The sequence below is a fragment of the Camelus bactrianus genome, chromosome 3, assembly GCF_048773025.1.
Source record: "Camelus bactrianus isolate YW-2024 breed Bactrian camel chromosome 3, ASM4877302v1, whole genome shotgun sequence".
Taxonomy (NCBI): domain Eukaryota; kingdom Metazoa; phylum Chordata; class Mammalia; order Artiodactyla; family Camelidae; genus Camelus; species Camelus bactrianus.
Window position 1 is genome coordinate 45,421,163 of NC_133541.1, and position 19,077 is coordinate 45,440,239.

At 33.4% G+C, this 19,077-nt stretch overlaps 2 protein-coding genes across 5 annotated transcripts in view; both read left to right on the forward strand.

The window, feature by feature from the left end:
* Positions 1 to 314: 314 nt before the first annotated feature.
* Positions 315 to 19,077, forward strand: part of TRAPPC13 (trafficking protein particle complex subunit 13) — a 31,744-nt gene continuing 12,981 nt past the window's right edge. For all 4 annotated transcript variants that reach the window (XM_045512408.2, XM_010949370.3, XM_045512409.2 and 1 more), the window contains exons 1-5: positions 315 to 455; positions 10,092 to 10,160; positions 10,723 to 10,822; positions 11,829 to 11,913; positions 16,221 to 16,348. In XM_045512408.2, coding sequence (XP_045368364.1) covers positions 410 to 455; positions 10,092 to 10,160; positions 10,723 to 10,822; positions 11,829 to 11,913; positions 16,221 to 16,348 — 428 coding nt within the window. In that variant the 5' untranslated portion in view covers positions 315 to 409. The remainder of the gene's footprint in view (positions 456 to 10,091; positions 10,161 to 10,722; positions 10,823 to 11,828; positions 11,914 to 16,220; positions 16,349 to 19,077) is intronic.
* On the forward strand, positions 319 to 4,989 carry SHLD3 (shieldin complex subunit 3). Its single transcript, XM_045512415.2, has 2 exons — positions 319 to 455; positions 3,362 to 4,989. Exon 2 carries the CDS (start codon positions 3,477 to 3,479, stop codon positions 4,227 to 4,229), a length of 753 nt encoding a protein of 250 aa, XP_045368371.1. The 5' UTR covers positions 319 to 455; positions 3,362 to 3,476; the 3' UTR covers positions 4,230 to 4,989.

The following is a 19,077-nucleotide window of genomic DNA, read 5'->3' on the forward strand; positions in this document are numbered from 1 at the left end:
CCCAACAGTAAAACGGACCGGGGACGGGGGACTACATCTCCCTGCATGCCGTGCGGCTTTTAGACCACAAATCCCAGCAGGCCCCATCTCCATCTTTTACTCCGCAGTGTAGATACTTGGGAGGCCGTGTGTAGTTCCCGAGGAGTGGTTTCTTGAAGTCGCGGTATGTTGACTGTGGCTGGAAATTAAAGAAGTATTTTACGAATAGTCTCTAAGAGGCAGGAGATGGCTTTGGTAAAAGGAAGCCGTTGAGTCCGTAAAGGACGTGGTAAGAGGAGAATTTAAGGCACCACCGGCAGCAGAGAGAAACTGATGCCCTGTCTTCCCGAACGTGCGCTTTTCTGTTTTCATGCTTGCTGGTTGAACCTCTTCAGCCTCCGTAGCCAGTGAGTCAAAAGTGCCGGTCAAAATGGAAGTGAATCCCCCCAAGCAGGAGCACCTGCTGGCCCTGAAAGGTAAACTTTTGCGAGCCCAACTCCCCTTAATTTCCCTCCTTCTCTCACTAGTTCTCGAAGCCTTTGGCACATAGACCTGGCTTCTGGGATATAGGCCTCGTCCTTTTTAAACACTGTCGGTACTCTCCTACTGCTCTGTTCCTTGGCTCTGAGCGGAAGAAAGGGATTTCTCTTCGCTTTTTAGGTTTGAGAGCCTCCCTGTAGAATGGAGTAGATAACTGGTGAATTACTTACTCTGTTACGTGTTGCTGCAGTCACCAGACAGATTTTAGCCGCAGAAGCTCGCGTCCCCTCCCAAGCCGGGGAGAGCCCTGTAAACCAGTATGATTAACAGCGGGTATCTAAAGTGGTTTTTTTTCTGTCTCGTCTCTTCCTGCGGCAATGACAGTTACCAGTCTTCCGCTTCATCTGTGAAATTACTCTAGTATCGTGGCAAGAATTTATAGATACATAGTACAACATATAATTTAGATTTGTTAAAACACACTGCCGTTTACTTCAAAGTATTGTGTGTATATGGGAAAATTCAGGTCAATTTTCTTTTTCTGTCCACAGCAAACAGTTTTGATGGTTTAATTGGATCATTATTGTGGGAAAACCAGCAGGGCATACTTTTTTGGAACTCCTGTTGTTTTCTTAATACTTTTATTTGAAATGCTTTCAGTTTATTTCATTTGTTTTCTACTACCACAAATGCACTTATTTCTTGGAGGCCACTGTGTGGTTACCATTATCTTCTTGCACTGAGCTGAGAAAATGCTCGTTAGACATGTGAATTCAGTTGAATTGCACTTACCTTCCCTGTGGTGTCCATTTTGAGGGACTCTTACCCCTCAGTTGTGGTGTAAGCATCAAACATTCCAGAAGCTCACCAGTTCCATTTGTAACGTAAAATCATATTCTGATAGTTGGGGTTATCAGAACTGTCTCTGACTGACTGTAGAACTAAGAAACTGAAATGTTAACTGATATAGCAGTAGGACCTGTAAATTTATCCTGAGCAAATATCCTGGTCTGAAATGGGTTTTCTCTGAAGAAAGAAGAAACTGTCATGTTCTTTATCGGTCATCTCACATCAAGTATGTGGAATAGATAATTCAGAAGTTAAACTTTTTCAAGATCACAAAACTAGTAAGTGATTGAGGTAATATTTTAACACAAAGTCTTCATTTTTCCACAACTCCAAGTTGCCTCCTAATGAAGGAAACAGCATTTTCAGACATCATTCCCTTAAAATTTGATGGGAATTTGGAACAGTTACGTTAGCTTCTAGGTGTCATTTTATACAAATTGGAAGATATTAAACACAGTTAAATTCCAGAGAGTGGAAGCTAACTGCCATTGTCCTTCAAGGCTGATAAAATAGTCTTTCCCAGGTATCTTCTGTTTTCCAAAATAGAAGATTCCTTGGGAAGAGTATTTCAGCAACCTAAAAGGACAAGTGCTTTAAAATCATTGATAGTTTCAGCTTTCTTAAAGCTCTTTGATACCATTCTTCCCTGTTGTCATAGTTATCCAGGAATTTTCACAGATTTTAATTTTACCAATGTTGGATGTCAAATACATGGTCATTTAAGTTTGCTTTTTTATATATGTAAAATACTAAGGTGCTCTCACAACTTGAGTGTCCCTCGAATACAACACTAAGTTCAGACAACAATGAAAGAATTCTCAATGCCATATCTTAAAATATGAAAATGTAAGGAAGAGGGGAGAAAAAGATAAAAGCATTATTTTCTTGAAAGAATGTACTATCTATATTTAGATTCATATTAAAAATTATGGATGTTAAGGATCACAGTCATTTATGAATTTGAGTTGTCAAATCTGTTACTCAGTGAACATTAACAGTAAGTGAAAAGAATCATTTTGAGATTGGTTACTTTTTTTGACTCTTCAGAATCTGGTCGAATGAGTATTGTGACATCATGGCAAGGAATCCCCACTCACAGTCGTCCTGGCAAAGGAAAAACCCCCATCAAGTAGTTCTCTAATGATTTATGGGAGAAGGGATTCAACTTGTTTTTGTCTCCAGTAGTTAGGAGCCTGCATTACAGCTTATGCAGCTTTGGGCCTGATTAGGAAGCCTAACTTGCAGATGCTGGAAGGCTCCATTCTTGAGCCTGTGTACTGTGTGCTAGAACTTATTATCAATGACTTAACTGGGGGCAACTTGAGGACTTCTTTGTTCTAAGAGCAAAAAGAAATAAAAAAAAAAGACTTCAGGGTTTTTGTTCATCCTCCCAATTGGAATTTAAGAGCCATGCTACTAAGGTCTTGATAGTGCTTAAGTGCCCCAATTATACAGACGAGACTGTCACGAAACCAGTTCCTAGCCTGTTAAAATGCAAAGTTAAGCCATTTTCATGTTTTCAGTGTTCTAAAAATGAAATAAAATCATTAAGTATTCTGTCTGTATATTTGTTTGGTAGAATTCATATAATTGTAACATATAATATACATTTTATTCAAGAGATTAAAAAGTACAGTGATTTTTGTTGTCTTCAATTCAGATGTCTCACATTTTTAAGGATTATTACATTTTTGTTATCTTCTTATGAACCTAGCATTTTAAATATTACTAATTTACTCTTTGTTTCTGCTATAGTCTTAAGATCATTACTGTATAATATATTAATATCAATACTCCCAGATCCATTATATCTGCTCAGTTAAACATGTTGACTACTAGCAGTTTTAGGCTGAAAGGATCTTATAGGGCATCTAATCCAGATCCCTTATTTTGGTAAGAGAAAGGATTTCCAGTGTGTGGATTACATTCACATTTACCAGTAGCCCTTTGGTAAAATATATTGAGATTGGTTTTGATTTTCCTTTTTTCCTCTGCCTATCTATATATAGGCTATCTCTACCATATCTTATTCTTTGCAATACTTCCACTTTAGGTCCTGTTTCCCTCTGATTTGGAAAGAGAGTCTTGTAATTATAAATTACATTCTAGCTCTGAGGAACTCAGCTAAGAAATTTTCTCTTCATTAAGAGTAACTGGATTACTGCAGAATGACTACAGAAGTAATAATACATTATCGACCAAGTGAGAGGGATCCCACACAACTGCCAAAAATTGCAGAGAAAGCAATTCAAGACTTTCCCACTCGGCCACTATCAAGATTTATTCCTTGGTTTCCTCATGACGAGTCCAAACTTCTCAAACCTAGAAGATCACCACCTGTGATTTCTGAAGAGGCAGCTGAAGATATGAGACAATACTTAACCATTTCAGAACATGATGTTAAATCACAGAGTTATGATTGCACAGTAGATCTATTGGAGTTTCAACCTAATTTGACAAAAAAGAGGCACTTAATCCAATCACACACACTGAGTGAACAGACTAATCCTGGAAACCTGGATGAACGAACAGAAAAAGGAAGACAACACAAAAGGAGGTCTTGGAGTGTTTCACTTCCCAGCAGTAATTGTACTGAAAATATTTTTCCTTTGTCTAAAAAATTGCAAGATAGTTTAAAGGCACTAAATTTGCACTCATTTTATAGAGCAAGATGGATAATAGAACACACTGTTTGTAACAACCAAAGTCTGGAAGACATTTGGGCAAAACTCAATCGAATTATCAGGCATAATGAACTTCCATCTTGTAATGCTACAATTCAGAGACATTTAGGCGAGATATGGGTGTTCTGTGATGTTATGTACTGTGAATATGTGGGAAATCTTCTTAAAGGAAGATTAGCACTTACTGGGGAAATAAGTTTATTTGTGAATAAATATGGTGTTATTTTTAGTATGTAATGAATTCCACTGATGGTCAAAAAGAATAGTATTCTGAATGATCTGATTATGAACTGAAACAATGAGATAAATTTTAATAAGTTATTTTTTTTATTTGACCCCTTTCTAATATAAGCTATTTATTCCTAACATTGTGAAAAATAATTGTATGGTAATATGTGTGCAGTTTATATCCCAGAAATAAATATCAGGTGAATTCATAGGCTTGTCAGTTAAGTCATGAACTTTCTGGGTTCTACTTTGAGCAGCCTTCTTTTAAGTGAATTGTGATAAATTATTATTTATACTGAATTTAGAGGTAAAATGTTCTATTCCTTTTGTTCATCTTTCCAGTGGTCGAATTATAGTGAAATATAGTGAATAGTTTGAATTTTGATAAATCCCCAAAATCTAATTTTACAGTATTTGTTCTTTACTCACCTAAAATGTAGTGATTTTTTATCCCAAATAAAACTAAAACCAATTCTGTTGGGAATGGTCTTCAAGTGGCATGAATGATATTCAAGTGGCATGAATGTAGTTCAGATTGAGAGACCAGCCCAGATTCTGTTGATACTTCCACAGATATGTAATAGACAATAGTTGATATGTTGTTATGAAACACAAGTACAAAATATATAATTTGCCTAGGACTGTAATGTATCTCTAAGGCAATAAGGCAGCCTCTTTTGAAGTGAAGTATGAAATATGGGTAAGAGATCAAGTTGTTATTTATTTAATCTAATATAGGTAATTCAGTCTTAATGACCATTAATGCTGAGTACTAGTTCTCTGGTTCTTGGAGTCACTGTGGTTTCCCCATAGCAAAATGTTATAAATTGGGTTTATACATGACTTCATAAAAATACCCAGAGTGATTATATGATAAAAGTTTTATTTTTAAAAAACTGTATTTATTTAACAAATTTAAATGCCTACCATGAGCTTGGTGCTAGAATAAAGTAAGGAAGGAGACAAACATGGACTTTGCCCTCACAGAGTTTACATGGAGTCAGCCACATCCCTGAAAAAAATCGGTTAAGACTGTACTCATTAGGAAGGCAGAAACACATTTGCCTTGTGGTACAGTGCCTGGCGTTGTAGGGACTTGATAATACGTAGTAAATATGTCCTTTGGAGGGATTCTCATAGCTTGGCCTGGCTGAGCTTGTTTAAAACACAAGGAGTTTACCAATTTTAACTAAAGAGGTAATCTTTTCTAATCAGGTTTCACACTATCCAAACATTGTTTTATTTTTAACTACTTTGAGTACCTTTTTATTGTCTCAGTTGAGACTGCTGTGTAGAAAATAATCATCATGTCCTTGACTTCTTCCAGAAGTCTTTAAAAAATCACCAGGTGTAGAGGGAGTTTCCAAGATAACTTTTTCAGTCATTACTTCCTCTTTTCATTCATTTAAGTCATCTCGATTTTCAAGATTGCTGAAGAAAAATCAGAATGCAGAATAATTGCCAGAGAGCTTTGCAAACAAGAGTTGGGTAATATTACTGTGCAATCATAAAGGGTGGATTTGATTTTTATTGTTAGGTCTTACTTAGCATTTAGGTTGCTAATCAAGGATTAAAAGTTGGTAATCCTAAATCAAGGTCATTTACATAGACCACAATGAGGTTTTTCTGATACATTTTTATTATTTTGAAATGATTTTATATGGAGCTGAAAATATTCTTGTGAATATTTTCTTATGACAGTCTCATGAGTAGCTTTTTAAGAATCTCACGTTAAAAAGAGCTTCTTTGTCTTCATATGTGGCAGATTAAAAATTTTCTAATTTACTCTATATAAATTACTTTCTACCCCATTGAAAAACAATGAAAAGGTGATTAAGAACTGGGAATATGGGGTGAGGGGGTATAGCCCAGTGGTATAGTGCATGCCCAACATGCACAAGGTCCTGGGTTCAATCCCAGGTACCTCCACTAAAACAAACAAACAAACAAACACAAACAAAAAAACCCTGATTACCTCCCCCCTAAAAAAAAAAAGAGAAGTAAACAATAAATAAATATTTTTTTTTAAACTGACAATATGAAGATTGAGTTTTACTGCAAATAGTGCTATGATCTAAAAGGAAGGAGAGATTCATTTCTCATCTATCTAGACAGGACTTAGGGAGTAATCAAAACCTAAGAATTTAGAATCTTTGAGGCCTTTTTAGAGTATTTAGAACCGTAGGACTGATGATTCTAGCACTAGCTAACAGTTGGGCTCAGCAGTATTTCTGGGTTCCACTGTTAAGTCATAAGCAAGAAAACAAATCAGGGGAGCAAAGAAGTATACAGGAAGGTGAATCTGAAACCATTTGGTAAAATGCCAAAGCACTTACTCCGGGAAAGTAGCAACAGTACCATAATTTTATTTTTCCCTGACAAGCTATCTACCTTAAATACTAACTCAAATTCTAAGAAAAAAGGTGTGGAGGGCATCACACGAATTTAACTTTGCCAACTTATCAAATATCTTAAAGAACATTTTTTGAAAAATTTTAAGATGAGCTCCTGCATAATGATTCACTTTGATTTAATCTGCTGAAAATGCCCTAAATTATTTCAAAGTTCACAAACTTGAATGCCTTCAGGGACTAGACAAATAAGACTGTGGTAACGACTCTGAAACTACGAAACTCTGGAGAAAATCTCCATAATATTTTTTTAATGTGCTGGGCAAGCAAAATGTACATGCAAGATGAACTTGGCCTAATTCATTAGTTTGTAACCTCAGGGCTATCTTTACATTTATTGAAGACTTTAAAAAGCTTTTTGGAATATTTTAGATGAAACCTGAACTTCATAAGTAAATCAAATGTCTTTGTTTTGTGAGCTCCACTCAGAGTGTTTCTACACATGGCACTAATTGTGCAATGTGTGTAGTGAATACTTGTCACTCAACTAAAAACACATCTTCTGTTTTTAATTTTTGACCAAAAAGTTGCTTTAACATTCAAAATTGGGTACATATTCACTGTTTAATAACCAGAGCTTTCTTACAGTTCCTCTGCCAGTTTTTTTAAACCTTGTTTTTTATTGGTATTTGCTCTTTTTCAACAGTTTAATTTTTGAGGTCCATTAATTCATATTAAGACAGGAAATACTGAATTTTAAACCTCTATTTGATATGGGCCTATTTTGTATTATCATTCAAGCAATGAGTTAGTTTTATGTCACTAATTTGGCTTTCCCAGTTTGTGTTTAAATATCTGCAGTATGACAAATGGTGCTTTATAGTAATTTTCTTTGAGTCTACAAGATGATAGTACTTTACATAAACTGCTATCCCCTCTGCTAATTTTCACCCTCTTTGAAAATATGAACAGGTGTTTTAAGTACCAGTTTGGGATCTTTTTACTTGTAATGGAGGGTTGTTGTTTATTCACTCTCTGCTGTCTCATTCCCTAGAAAACCATGGAATCACCAAAAACTAAGCTTTATAGGACTTTTGTACATAATGGAAATTTGAGCATATAATAAGCAAATAAGCTGGCTACACAGTTTGAGTGAATTCAAGAATAGTTTTTTAAGAGTGTTTCATAATTCCCTTGAGAGTGTATTTCCTCTTTATTTAATATTTGGTTTCATCTGAAATGAAAAAAAAATGGAGACTACAGAACACCAATTGGTATTAAAAGTGAGCTTAGAGTCAGATATTTAAACTGAGAAGAACTATCTCCTGTATATCATTTTCAGAACATCTTTTTATCCCCTTCATATTGTACTTAATTTTAATCTGTTTTCCTAGTTGAACATAAGAATAAAGTAGAAAGTCAGAAACGCCTCCTTAACCACTTCCCTGCCACACCATTGATGGTTAATGTTCGTTTGAGATAGAGTCCCACTTTGAGTTCCCTTGGGATGTTTCTGATAAGGCATGATTCCAGGTTTATGACCCTGGGCTTATAGTTAATAGGGAAAATTATTTTTAAACAGAGGGAAATCACTTGAATTCAAATCTAGTTTTATCATCTATCTGCTGTATAATCTTTCATATGCAAATTACCCTCCCTAGGCAGTGTCCTTATCTGTTAAAGGGGGATAATGATAATACCAACCTTGAAGTTATGGGAATTAATTGTGTTAATACTTGTAAAGTATTTAGCATAGTGTATGGCACTAGTAAATGCTCAGTAGATTCCAGCTACCCAAGTGACTTCAGAAATTTTAACATTAGCACTTTTGACTATTTCAAAAGCCATCTATTTAATATAAAATTATTTAATGGTCTTAGTTCAAAAAACTTTAATTTCAAAATAATGCCACTTGAGGATTTTGGTGAGGTGCTAATTCTTTCAACAAAGATCCATGGAATATACTATGTGCCAGAACCTGTGTCAAGCACCGAGGCCACAAAACTGAGCATGATCCTAATCCTCAAGAAGGATAGGACTGCTATAAACAAGTAAGTAAGTAAACACAGTTCATGAGAAATACAAGGTGCTATGAGAGAAACAGGGTGACTTTTTTTCTGAAAAAGACATTTAAGCTAAGCTCAAGATGAAAAAGGCACTAAATTTCATATGAATGATAGAGCTAGTTAATTAGTAGTTAGGTGTTACAATTTTACACATGGTAATGAATACCACATATTGTGCTTTAGTTATTTAGGTCAATAATCTAAAGATTTTAGTTTTGATTAAAATGAGCATTTTTGGTAGAGCATAAAGAGAGTCTTCTGAGATTCATTTTCTGAAATATTTTACAAGTTTGTGTGATTTTAAATTTTATATTTTTGTCTTTATATTGTATGTTGTCTAGTATTATTTTGATGTGATCGAAATGTTAATCTAAAATTAATTGAAAAAGATTTTTTTAATTTTTGCTAGACTATGTTTAATAAATTTTCACTTTGTCTAGTTTTCTATAGCTTAATTTTTGTCTATTTTAATTTGATGTATATACAATTTAATTGATATTGAAATGAATTGTAAACTAATTTTATTTTTCCCAGATAGCTAACCACTTGTCCTAGCACCTTGTAATGTTGATTTTTCTTGCCGCAACCTAATATTTTTTTTAAAATTACCTAGTATATCTGTATGGTCTTGCATTAGTAAGCCAATTAGTTGGTTATGGGCCGAAATGTTGTAATATATGTTTAGTCCATTTCTTTCTCATTTTTTTCCCATTAATTTCCTTAGCTTACTTTTATTTGTTTTTCTAGATAAATGTTAGATACATTCTGTTACAGTCCAAGAACAAATATTAATTTTGGTTGGACTTCTATAAACCTATACATTTAACTGATACTTTCATAAATTTTACATAGAATTAGTATTACATAAAGGGCCACTTACTGAACTTCCAGTGGCCCATGATTATAACCAAGAGATAAAACTTACAAGGAATTTTTTTGGAATAAAACTATTGTTCATATTCAAAATGGTACATCTAAACTTTTTTTCCCTCTTAGGCTAATATTGGATAATACTTTCCTGATATTGTTTATAGTGAAGTCACTTAGGACTTTTTTTAAAGATGTTTAAAGAATTGACATTTCTTTTTGAGGCATAGGGGAGTTGAGATACTACATATTTGTTCTATCTTTTTTTGTTAATAATATACTGTTGATTAATTATAGTATAGCTATCCAGCTTGGTGAATTTTAAATAGTCTTTACTAAGAAAGATTTCATTCATAGTAAGAAAGGAGATTGATTAACTATTCTGTTGGTATAGATAAATTGGAAAATTAAAAACAAACAGGGCTGTAGGTGGGTCTTTTTTCCTATTTGGCTTCTACGAAGGCACATATTAAGCTATTTATTTGTTTTTCTAGATAAATGTTAGGTGCATTCTGTTATCATTTTACAAACTGCAATTGCATCTAAGTTTTTCTTTTTGTTTTTTTTTTTCCTCTCCTAAATCACAGTGATGCGGTTGACTAAACCTACTTTATTCACCAATATTCCGGTAACATGTGAAGAGAAAGACTTACCTGGTATGGCACATGCTTTATTCTACTTGCACCTATGGAAAAGTTGAAACCTGGATTGCCTGTATTTCCTTGGAATAAGCCTAACCTTTCCAATTTTATGCTCTTTGCTGCATTCTTTGTGGCCTGTTCTGTGAGTGGTAGTTACCTGAGTAACAGATCTCACTCATATCTATAATTCAAGATACTATTGATACCTCATGGCAGCAAGAGACTTTTATTTTAGTTTTGATAAAAATACATTCCTAGTAATGACACTATAAAAATTTCATTTATCATCAAATGTTCCATCAATATATGTTAGCATTTCCTTTATTTAAATTATTGGAGCTGTCTGTATTTTATATCTCATGACATACGTTTTTCTTTGTTCCTGGAGTGTTCATTCTCTGTGGAAACAGAATTTGGGGCATGCATTGTTGTATTGAAGATTAGAAATTGGATTTTTTAAAATACAGTTTTTGTTAAGAGATTATTTCTTAAAATATTTCTCCCAGCTATTTCTTTAGGTCAGTAAAAGTTATTTATAAGGTAAATGTTAAAATTTGATGTTTTTCTCATTCTACAGGAGATCTCTTTAACCAGCTTATGAGAGATGATCCTTCAACTGTAAATGGTGCAGAAATTTTAATGTTGGGAGAAATGTTGACATTACCACAGAATTTTGGGTAAGAAATGCAACAATACTTTGAAGCCATTACAAATGATGTTTTCAGAAAATAACCATGAGATGGAAAAATGCTCATGATACAATTTAAGTGGTTTAAAAAATAAGTCTTAACAAAAATTATACTATGTGATTCTGGGTCTTTTTAGTTAAATAAGATGCATTCCAAAATATCAATAGTGGTTCCTAGGATGATGGGATTTTAACTTTATTCTTTAAATCTTACCATATTTTTTTCATGCCCACAAATTCCTTTTATTTTAACTGACAGTCTAAATGTCTTTCAAAAGCATTTTTTTTATACATCTTCAGAGCCCTCTCCCAATATAAATTATCAGACCAGTCAGCTAATTAGGAGCTGTAAATGTTTTGTTCCTTCTCTTGCTCTTAACTGTTCTCTTATTCTAGATTGTTAATGAGGTAGAAGCTCCTGGTTCCACTCTGTTTGCAACTGAGACAATTTGATACCAAAAGGAATTTTTCAGGTTTTTTTAAAAGGTTTATAGAATGTGGTCACTTATATATATTTGTATCTTTATGTATTTATATGTATAAAATATATACTTATAAAAATATAAACCAATGTCACTAGTCATTTTCATTAGAATAACTTGGAAAAATAAAATAAATTGGTAAAAAATACTCTTACATCAATAACTTGGGTCTCTTGTAGATTCAGAGCATAAATTATTTCAAAAATTGCATTTCTCTAGCCTCTTCAGTAACAAATCTTAAGACTCTTAAGATGGATCTGATTTCAGTGACTTATATCTAGGAGAACTGGCAGTTTGTGCAGTAGTTGGGGGCCAAGATATGTGACATGTTTTATAGATTAAATTAGTATTTTGAATTGCACTAGGTAATGAATGACCAGCCTAGTGTAAACAAAGAAATACTGAAATAGTATCTCACCTGATCTCTATCTTTCAGTAACTTCTCCATTTGAAGTTCACAGTGCTGCTCAAACTTGAATAGATTTCTGCTTAAAATTTAATTTTATTTCACAGGAATATATTTTTGGGAGAGACCTTTTCCAGTTATATCAGCGTTCATAATGATAGCAATCAAGTCGTAAAAGATATATTGGTAAAAGTAAGTGACATTCTTAACTTGGGACTTTTTAAAAAATCTTTTTAATTTCTATTCTTATGTTTTGGAACTTCATTAAAATCCACATTTGATACTAGATTTTTAATTGTCATTAATAACAAGCACTAATTGAACATCTAAAATAATAAAATATTATGCTAAGCACAGAATCATTTTTCCCTATCCTCAAATTTTGTGATGGCTTGAGTGAGAAAATGTACCAAAGGTAAATAGGGTTTTGTTTTTATTTTGTTAATAATTTGTGATTAGCGTGATAAAATTTGAAAGAGGAGGAAAGATCACAGGGGACTGCATCATTCAGGAAGGCTTATTGAAGGAGAGGGAACACAAGAGGATCTTGAAAGAATGGCAGGATTTAAAGAAAAAGACAAAGAGGGTCATGGTAATTGGAAGCAGCTGGTAATTGGAATGTAATTGGAAGAGACATAGAAATATATAATGTGTTCTTGTAGCAGTGAACAAAATTCATTTGACAAGAGTCGGGAAGATTGCAGAGATATGTAGTAGCCATACAGTGGAGCATCTTAAAAGCAAAGCTAAGGCTAAGGATATTTTAAGACAGTGGACAGTCCATGGAGACTTCTGAGCAGAGGTAGTCATACTGTGTTGGAAGACTAACATGAAAGCATTGTATAGGATGGTTTGTAGGAAATAGATCAATAAGAAAATTCCTGCAGTAGTTTAGAAATCAAGAGACAGAATATGCTAACTCAATTAAACAACTTGAAATTTATTCACAAGGAGAAAGGGTATAAAGAAAGTAAAAATTCATTGTATGTAGGGAAGAAGTCTTTGTCAAAACTGTCTTCAAGTGGTGAGTTTAGGTCACCAGAGCATTGCCAAAAGGGAAGTCCAGTTAGAATGAGGATGAACATGATCATCAAGTACTAGAATTGAAAAGGACCTCAGAGAGCAAATATTCCGAATTTCATACAGGACCCAACTTGGAGAAACTGGATGCACATTTTTGCATACATGTGCATATGGTTCTCATACTATGGTTGGGATTTCGCTTTTCATTATCAGAGACTGGCACACTACAGCCTGCAGGCCAAATTTGGTCCATTGCCTGTTTTTGTAAAGCAATTTAATGCTAAGCTAAGAATTGTTTTTACATTTTCAAATGATAGAAAGGTAATAAAAGCTTATTTTGTAAAGTGAGAATTATATCAAGTTCAAGTTTCAGTGTCCATAAATAAAGTTTTTTTTAACATTTTTTATTGAGTTATAATCATTTTACAATGTTGTGTCCATAAATAAAGTTTTATTGACACACAACCACACTCAATCATTTCTTTATTATCTGTGGCAAATTTCAGGCCACAACAGTAGAATTGTGTAGTTGCAAGAGATACTGTATGACCTTCAAAGTTTAAAATATTTGCTGTCTGACCTTTAAAGAAAAAGTTTGGCAACCTCTGCATTTGATTATGAAAAAGTCTGACTTTAGAACTTTTTTCCTGGCATAGACTGTTGGCATTCAGTAAATGTTAAATTTATTTTTGTAAGGTGAATAAATCAGCAAATGTGTATAATTTAAGTCAATATTTAAAAAGCAGATATTACAAGAACATATTTGTTATAAAATATGTATTTATGTATCCATGGGCTTTACTCGGTGTTAATTTCTATAAAGGCAGTGCGATTTGGAATAGTAACAGCAATAGCTAATGTTTATTGAGCAGTGCGGTGGTCACCAAGTCATCTTAGTTTCAACTAAGAACTTGCATTTTGTTTATCATTTTACAAACTGCAATTGCATCTAAGTTTGTTCTCCTTTATCTGCTTTTCTTTAGTTCCCCTTAGTAAATTTTCATTCAGATCTGTATTTCCTTGGGTGCCTTGCAATTACCTCCAGTTTTTTTAAAGAGATATTTAATTCAGTTTGAATATTGTGATACAGTTTTCTTCTGTTTCGCCACTGGTTTTGGGTGGCAGTTTTGATCAATGAATTATTTGTTATCATTGTGTTTTCTTTTTATAGTATTTTTGTATAGCTGATGACTGCGGGTGGCTTCGCATTCTGTAAAATGCACTTTGGCATGCTTTGTTATTCCTAGTTCACATACACCCTCTTGCAGCATTGTGAGCAAAGTATGTTTTCTTTACTGAGTGGCTTTTGGTACAGTGGTGGAGGAAGAAAAGGTTGAGTATTCCTCAGTTTTTCTTTTTTCTTATGAACGGCAGCATCCTAAATGTTTTTCCTCTTGCTGCTTTTTCTCTTCACTGATGGTTTGCAAAAGGTTCCTCAGCTTTTTAACTCTCTTTTTCCCCTGGAGTCTTATCTTTCCAAAATTGCCTCTCCACAATCAAACATACAGTTAAGTCTCTTCCCTGTAGACTTGCTCTCATTTTCCAGTAATGCACTTTCTGAGTATTTTCATGCTTAGGTTAGACTTTGTCTTTCGGGCAGTGGGTTTGATCATTCTTAGGCCCGTATCTACTCTCATCTTCTCTCTTAAGCTCAATTCTTTCCTGAACTTTTGTTGTCCGATGTGAAGGCTCATGGCAAGAGCATGAGAAATTTGTTTGCAGAAATTTGTTATTTATCTCCTTACAGGTAATTTGAAGTTCATACATTTGCTGCCCTCTAGTTATGCTAACACAGGGTTTGTATAGTTAATTATTTTATTTGATTTGTTTGAGGATTACTTAGGAGATTAACAGTTTACTCTACTGCCATTACTTCAGCTACTCAGAATTCTGCCCTCAAAACTTTGTTTATAGCTTTTAAAATTTTCTAATGTGGAAAACAGATTATGAATCTTTACTTTCTTTTATTCCTTCATTGATATCTTACTGTTCCTTTTGAGAATAAAAATGCTGTATAATCTATTATATTTAACTGGAAACTACTAAGATGGTTTTTTGTTTTTTAATTGAAAAGAATTTTTCAGCAGTAAGTGTGAAAACGTCAGCATGCTACAAAAAAAATAATGTGTTCTAGAAACAAAAAACATTATAGTGTGCTATAAATAAAAAAAAAATAGTAGATAACTCCTATGGTCTGTATCGTTGGTTCTCAAACTTTAGAAGCTATTAAAATCATCTGGAGGATTTGTAAAAACACTATTGCTGAGCTTCACCCCTCAGTGTTCCTGATTTAATCAATCAGAAATGGTGCCCAAGAATTTACATTTCTAACATGTTCTCAGGTTATGCTGATTCTGTTAGTCTGGGAGCCATACTCTTAGAACCAATGGTGTGTAATAAGCATTTGCTCATTTATTCAACAAGTCCATGTTCCAGGCATGAAGAATTTCTAGATACTAGGGTTATAGCAGGAAACAAAATAGACAAGGCTTCTATTCTCTTGAAGCTTATTCTTGATGTTTTTAAATATTTTTTCCCTACTTTTTAACATGAATCACTTAATTATACCAAACTCTTAATGGCCTCTGATGCATCTTGAGCTTTTACACTTAAGGTGCTTTGCTAACTCTTTTTAACTTACTTGGAATGGTTTCTTTTCTCCCCTTTCCTCTCTGGCTTTTTTTTTTAATTCTACTCATCCAAAAACGAATTTGCAGCATGAAGCCTACCCTACAATTTAAATTGTATTCCCCTACCTCAAGCTAACCCTCCATTCCTCCTATATTCTGTTTTATTTTCCACAAACATTTGAACTATATAAGGGCAGGGATTTTAGTCTGTTTTGTTCACTAATATATCTCCAGCTCCTGGAAAAACCCTGGTAGGTAATGTTAAGTGCAGCATTATTTGTAACATGAAAAAGGAGAAATGTAAAAGTGCTCAGCTACATATAATATATACACTAGTTATGGTTTAAAAAATAACACATAGGAAAATATATTGGACCGAAAGCCTGTGGATTTTAGTTTTTTATTTTTCCCTTCTTCTCTACTTTCTAAAATGTTTGTTAAAGAATTTTGAATTTCAGCTTCATTACTTATTAGTTGTATAACCTTTGGTAAGTTGTTCCTTCTCTGTGCCTTGGTTTGTCTGTGAAATAGGGGTGGTGCAACTACTTATTTCAGGATTGTGGGCATTAAATGAGTGCTTAGAACACGGTCTTGCATGTAGGAAGGTTCCCAGTAAATGTGAGCTACTACTGTTTAATAACTGAATATGTAAGAGACAGAATATATAATAAAGGTATTACCATGGTTCAAAGATCAGAGCTATACAGAAAGATTTACCCAGAGAAGTGTTTTTCCCCCTTTATCCCTGCTTCCTTGTTCCTGTTCCCCTATTTTGTCCACCCATACTTTGTCCATACCCAGTAGGTAACCAGTCTCATTTGGATTTTATTCTCTCTTTCTTTCAAGGCTGATCTTCAGACAAGTTCTCAGCGTTTAAATCTTTCAGCCTCCAGTTCTGCAGTGGCTGAACTAAAACCTGATTGTTGTATTGATGATGTCATACACCATGAAGTAAAGGAGATTGGAACACACATGTAAGAATTAATTTTACTAGATCTCAGAGGCTTTTACTTATATATGCCTTTATTTGACGTTTTTGCTTTATTTCCATGTATTATTAAGCCTAAGAACCTACTTCAGAAGGAATTTTATGTTCCATGTTAACATGCTTGCCAGAAACAAACTTCAAACAAGTGTTTTGTAAGGGAAAAAAAATGTAATTTACCCTCATTTATCTCTAGTTTCATTTTTGCATCTACAGAAAATCTTACCTAAAAAATCAAAATCAATGCAAACCTTTAAAACCCAGGTAGCACTCTAAAAGCACCTTTATTCCCTTGAATTGCTAACAACTGATGTTATAGCATTTACTTTGAAATTCAAAAATTTTCAGTTCTGTATTTAACTGTATATAAATACACTCTACCCTGAGAGATCAAAAATACAGAACCAAAGTCAGACAAGCGATGAGGAAAATAATCTCAAATTCTGTATTCCTGAACCTCTGTATGTATTTGAATGTGAATGCTCTATTTCTGTTTGTCTGAGAGGCAAATATAAAAATTTGAGCCATCTCAAGTAATTTTAGACTTCTCTGTCTGCCTTACCACCCCCACATCCGGTTGATTCACAAAGTCCTGTTAGTTCTTATTAACCGTCTCTCAGTATCCCCTCTTCATCTCCACTTACATCACCATTTTTGCTTCTCTTCTTTGTCTTAAAGAAGTATATAATGTTAGCTATTATTTAACTAATTCATTTTGATAATAAGCTCTGTTGCAGACACTTCTTAATATATATTCTGTGGTTGGTATAAGCTTTGAAGTCAAATTTTCTGGAGTCCAAATCTCAGCTCAATTATTTATGTAACTGTGTGATCTTGGATAAGTTACTTAACACTTGACTGATCTCCCACAAGCCCTAGGAAATTCTGACTTTGTGTAGGTTTTCCAGAGTTCTGCGCAACATACTCTAGGTTTCACCCTTCATCATGCTTCCCTCGCTCTCTGCACTGCAGTCATATTGTCTTTTGTTATCTCTGAACTCCTCCATGTTTTAAAATGTGTTGTTCCCTGACAAACGAATACCCGTGTCATTTTGCTTAGTTTACTGTTACTTCTTCATATCTCAGATTTAGCATGACTTCCTCAAAGAGGCTTTTTTGACCTCCTTGACAAGATTAAATCTCCCTTTCTGCACATTCTGGAGCATCCACAACTTGCCATTTTTTTCTACGTCTTTTGTACTTCAAATTACTTACTGAGTGCCTGTCGTCCTTATTAAAGTGTGAGTTCTGTAAAATTGGCTGTATCTCCAGGATTTAGCAGAGAACAGTGGTTAGTATCTGTTGGAACTGAGTTTATTGAAATAATATTAAACGTGTAAAATCCCCATTTACAGAAAATGAGACTCTTGTAGAATTAAATAGCTAGTACATGATGACATAGAATAGAAATCTTAATCTAGCTTCAAAACCAGTGCAATACCTTGCTATCCTGCTTCTGACTGTGAGCACTTTGAGAGCAAGTATTGAGTTTTGGTGAACTCTTAAGTCCCTAGCACCTGTTTTAATACTAGGTACAAGTATGAAGGAGAAATTTAATTTCCTATATTGGTCACCATTGTAATCACTGTTAAGCATTGGTATATTGTGTTCCTACTATAATCACTATTAAATATTGGTATATTATGTTCTAATCTTGTTTATGTGTATATATATATATATCAGATATGTATGAGTAGTTTAATATTAAATATATTTAAATTTTTAAAATAAAAGTATATTAAAATAAATATCAAAATATTAAAGTATATTGAATAAATATTTTTATTTTAATAAAGTATATTTAAAATATTAAAATATTTTATAAAATTTTAATTATATTACCATGGTTTTATCTTTTTCAATGCACTGTGAACATTTTCCTCCTTGAGTCAGTATTATTTGAAAACATTATTTTTAAAATGCCTTTACCTTATACGCTTGGACCATGTACTGTAATTCGTTTACCCTAATGTTGGACTTTACATTATTTCTAGTCTTTCACTATTATAAATAACACAGTAGTTAACACTATAATATTTCCTATGATAGATTACTTAAAATGGGATAGTATAGGAGTATATAAGCATTTTTAAGACTTTTTTACTGACAGAATGTTTTCTGAATTTCTTAAAACCACTAGCAGTGTAAAGAGAGTCAGTTTTCCTTACCAACCCTGACCTGACAGCTCTTAAAAAGAATTTTTGTCAAATCTTAAGAAATGGAAAAATCTTCTCTCATTATTTTAATTTGTTTCTTTGACTGCTTTGTGAGGCTGAACACTTTTACATTTTTGTTAACTGATTATGGTACTGCAATTGACCTGTGTATCCTTTTCTCCTAATTGGAATGAGATATTAAAGTTTTGCTTACAAGAATTTCTCTTCGTATTGTTAGAAGTATTTTATCCCAGTTTGTTTTTTAATTTTGTTTTAGTGTTCTTGATTTATTCAATTTATACATTTTTAAGAGACCTTTTCTTTCCAGTGCATTTATATTAAAAAGTCTTTCTCTATTCTGGTGTCTTTCTAAAAAATTATATTCTAGTTTATATGAACTTATATTTCATTCAGCTATTTCGTTATTCTGGCATACATATTGGATTATACTTCACTTTTTGAAGGAAAAGTTATTGACTTCCTATTCTAAAACTGGTATATCTTCCTTTACTAATCAGAGCTTTCTTCTTCATAGAATTATATCCATCTCTGCTGGAACTCC

Coding starts and splice junctions, on each gene's coding strand:
- SHLD3 (XM_045512415.2), top strand. CDS start 3,477: ATGACTACAGAAGTAATAATACATTATCGACCAAGTGAGAGGGATCCC.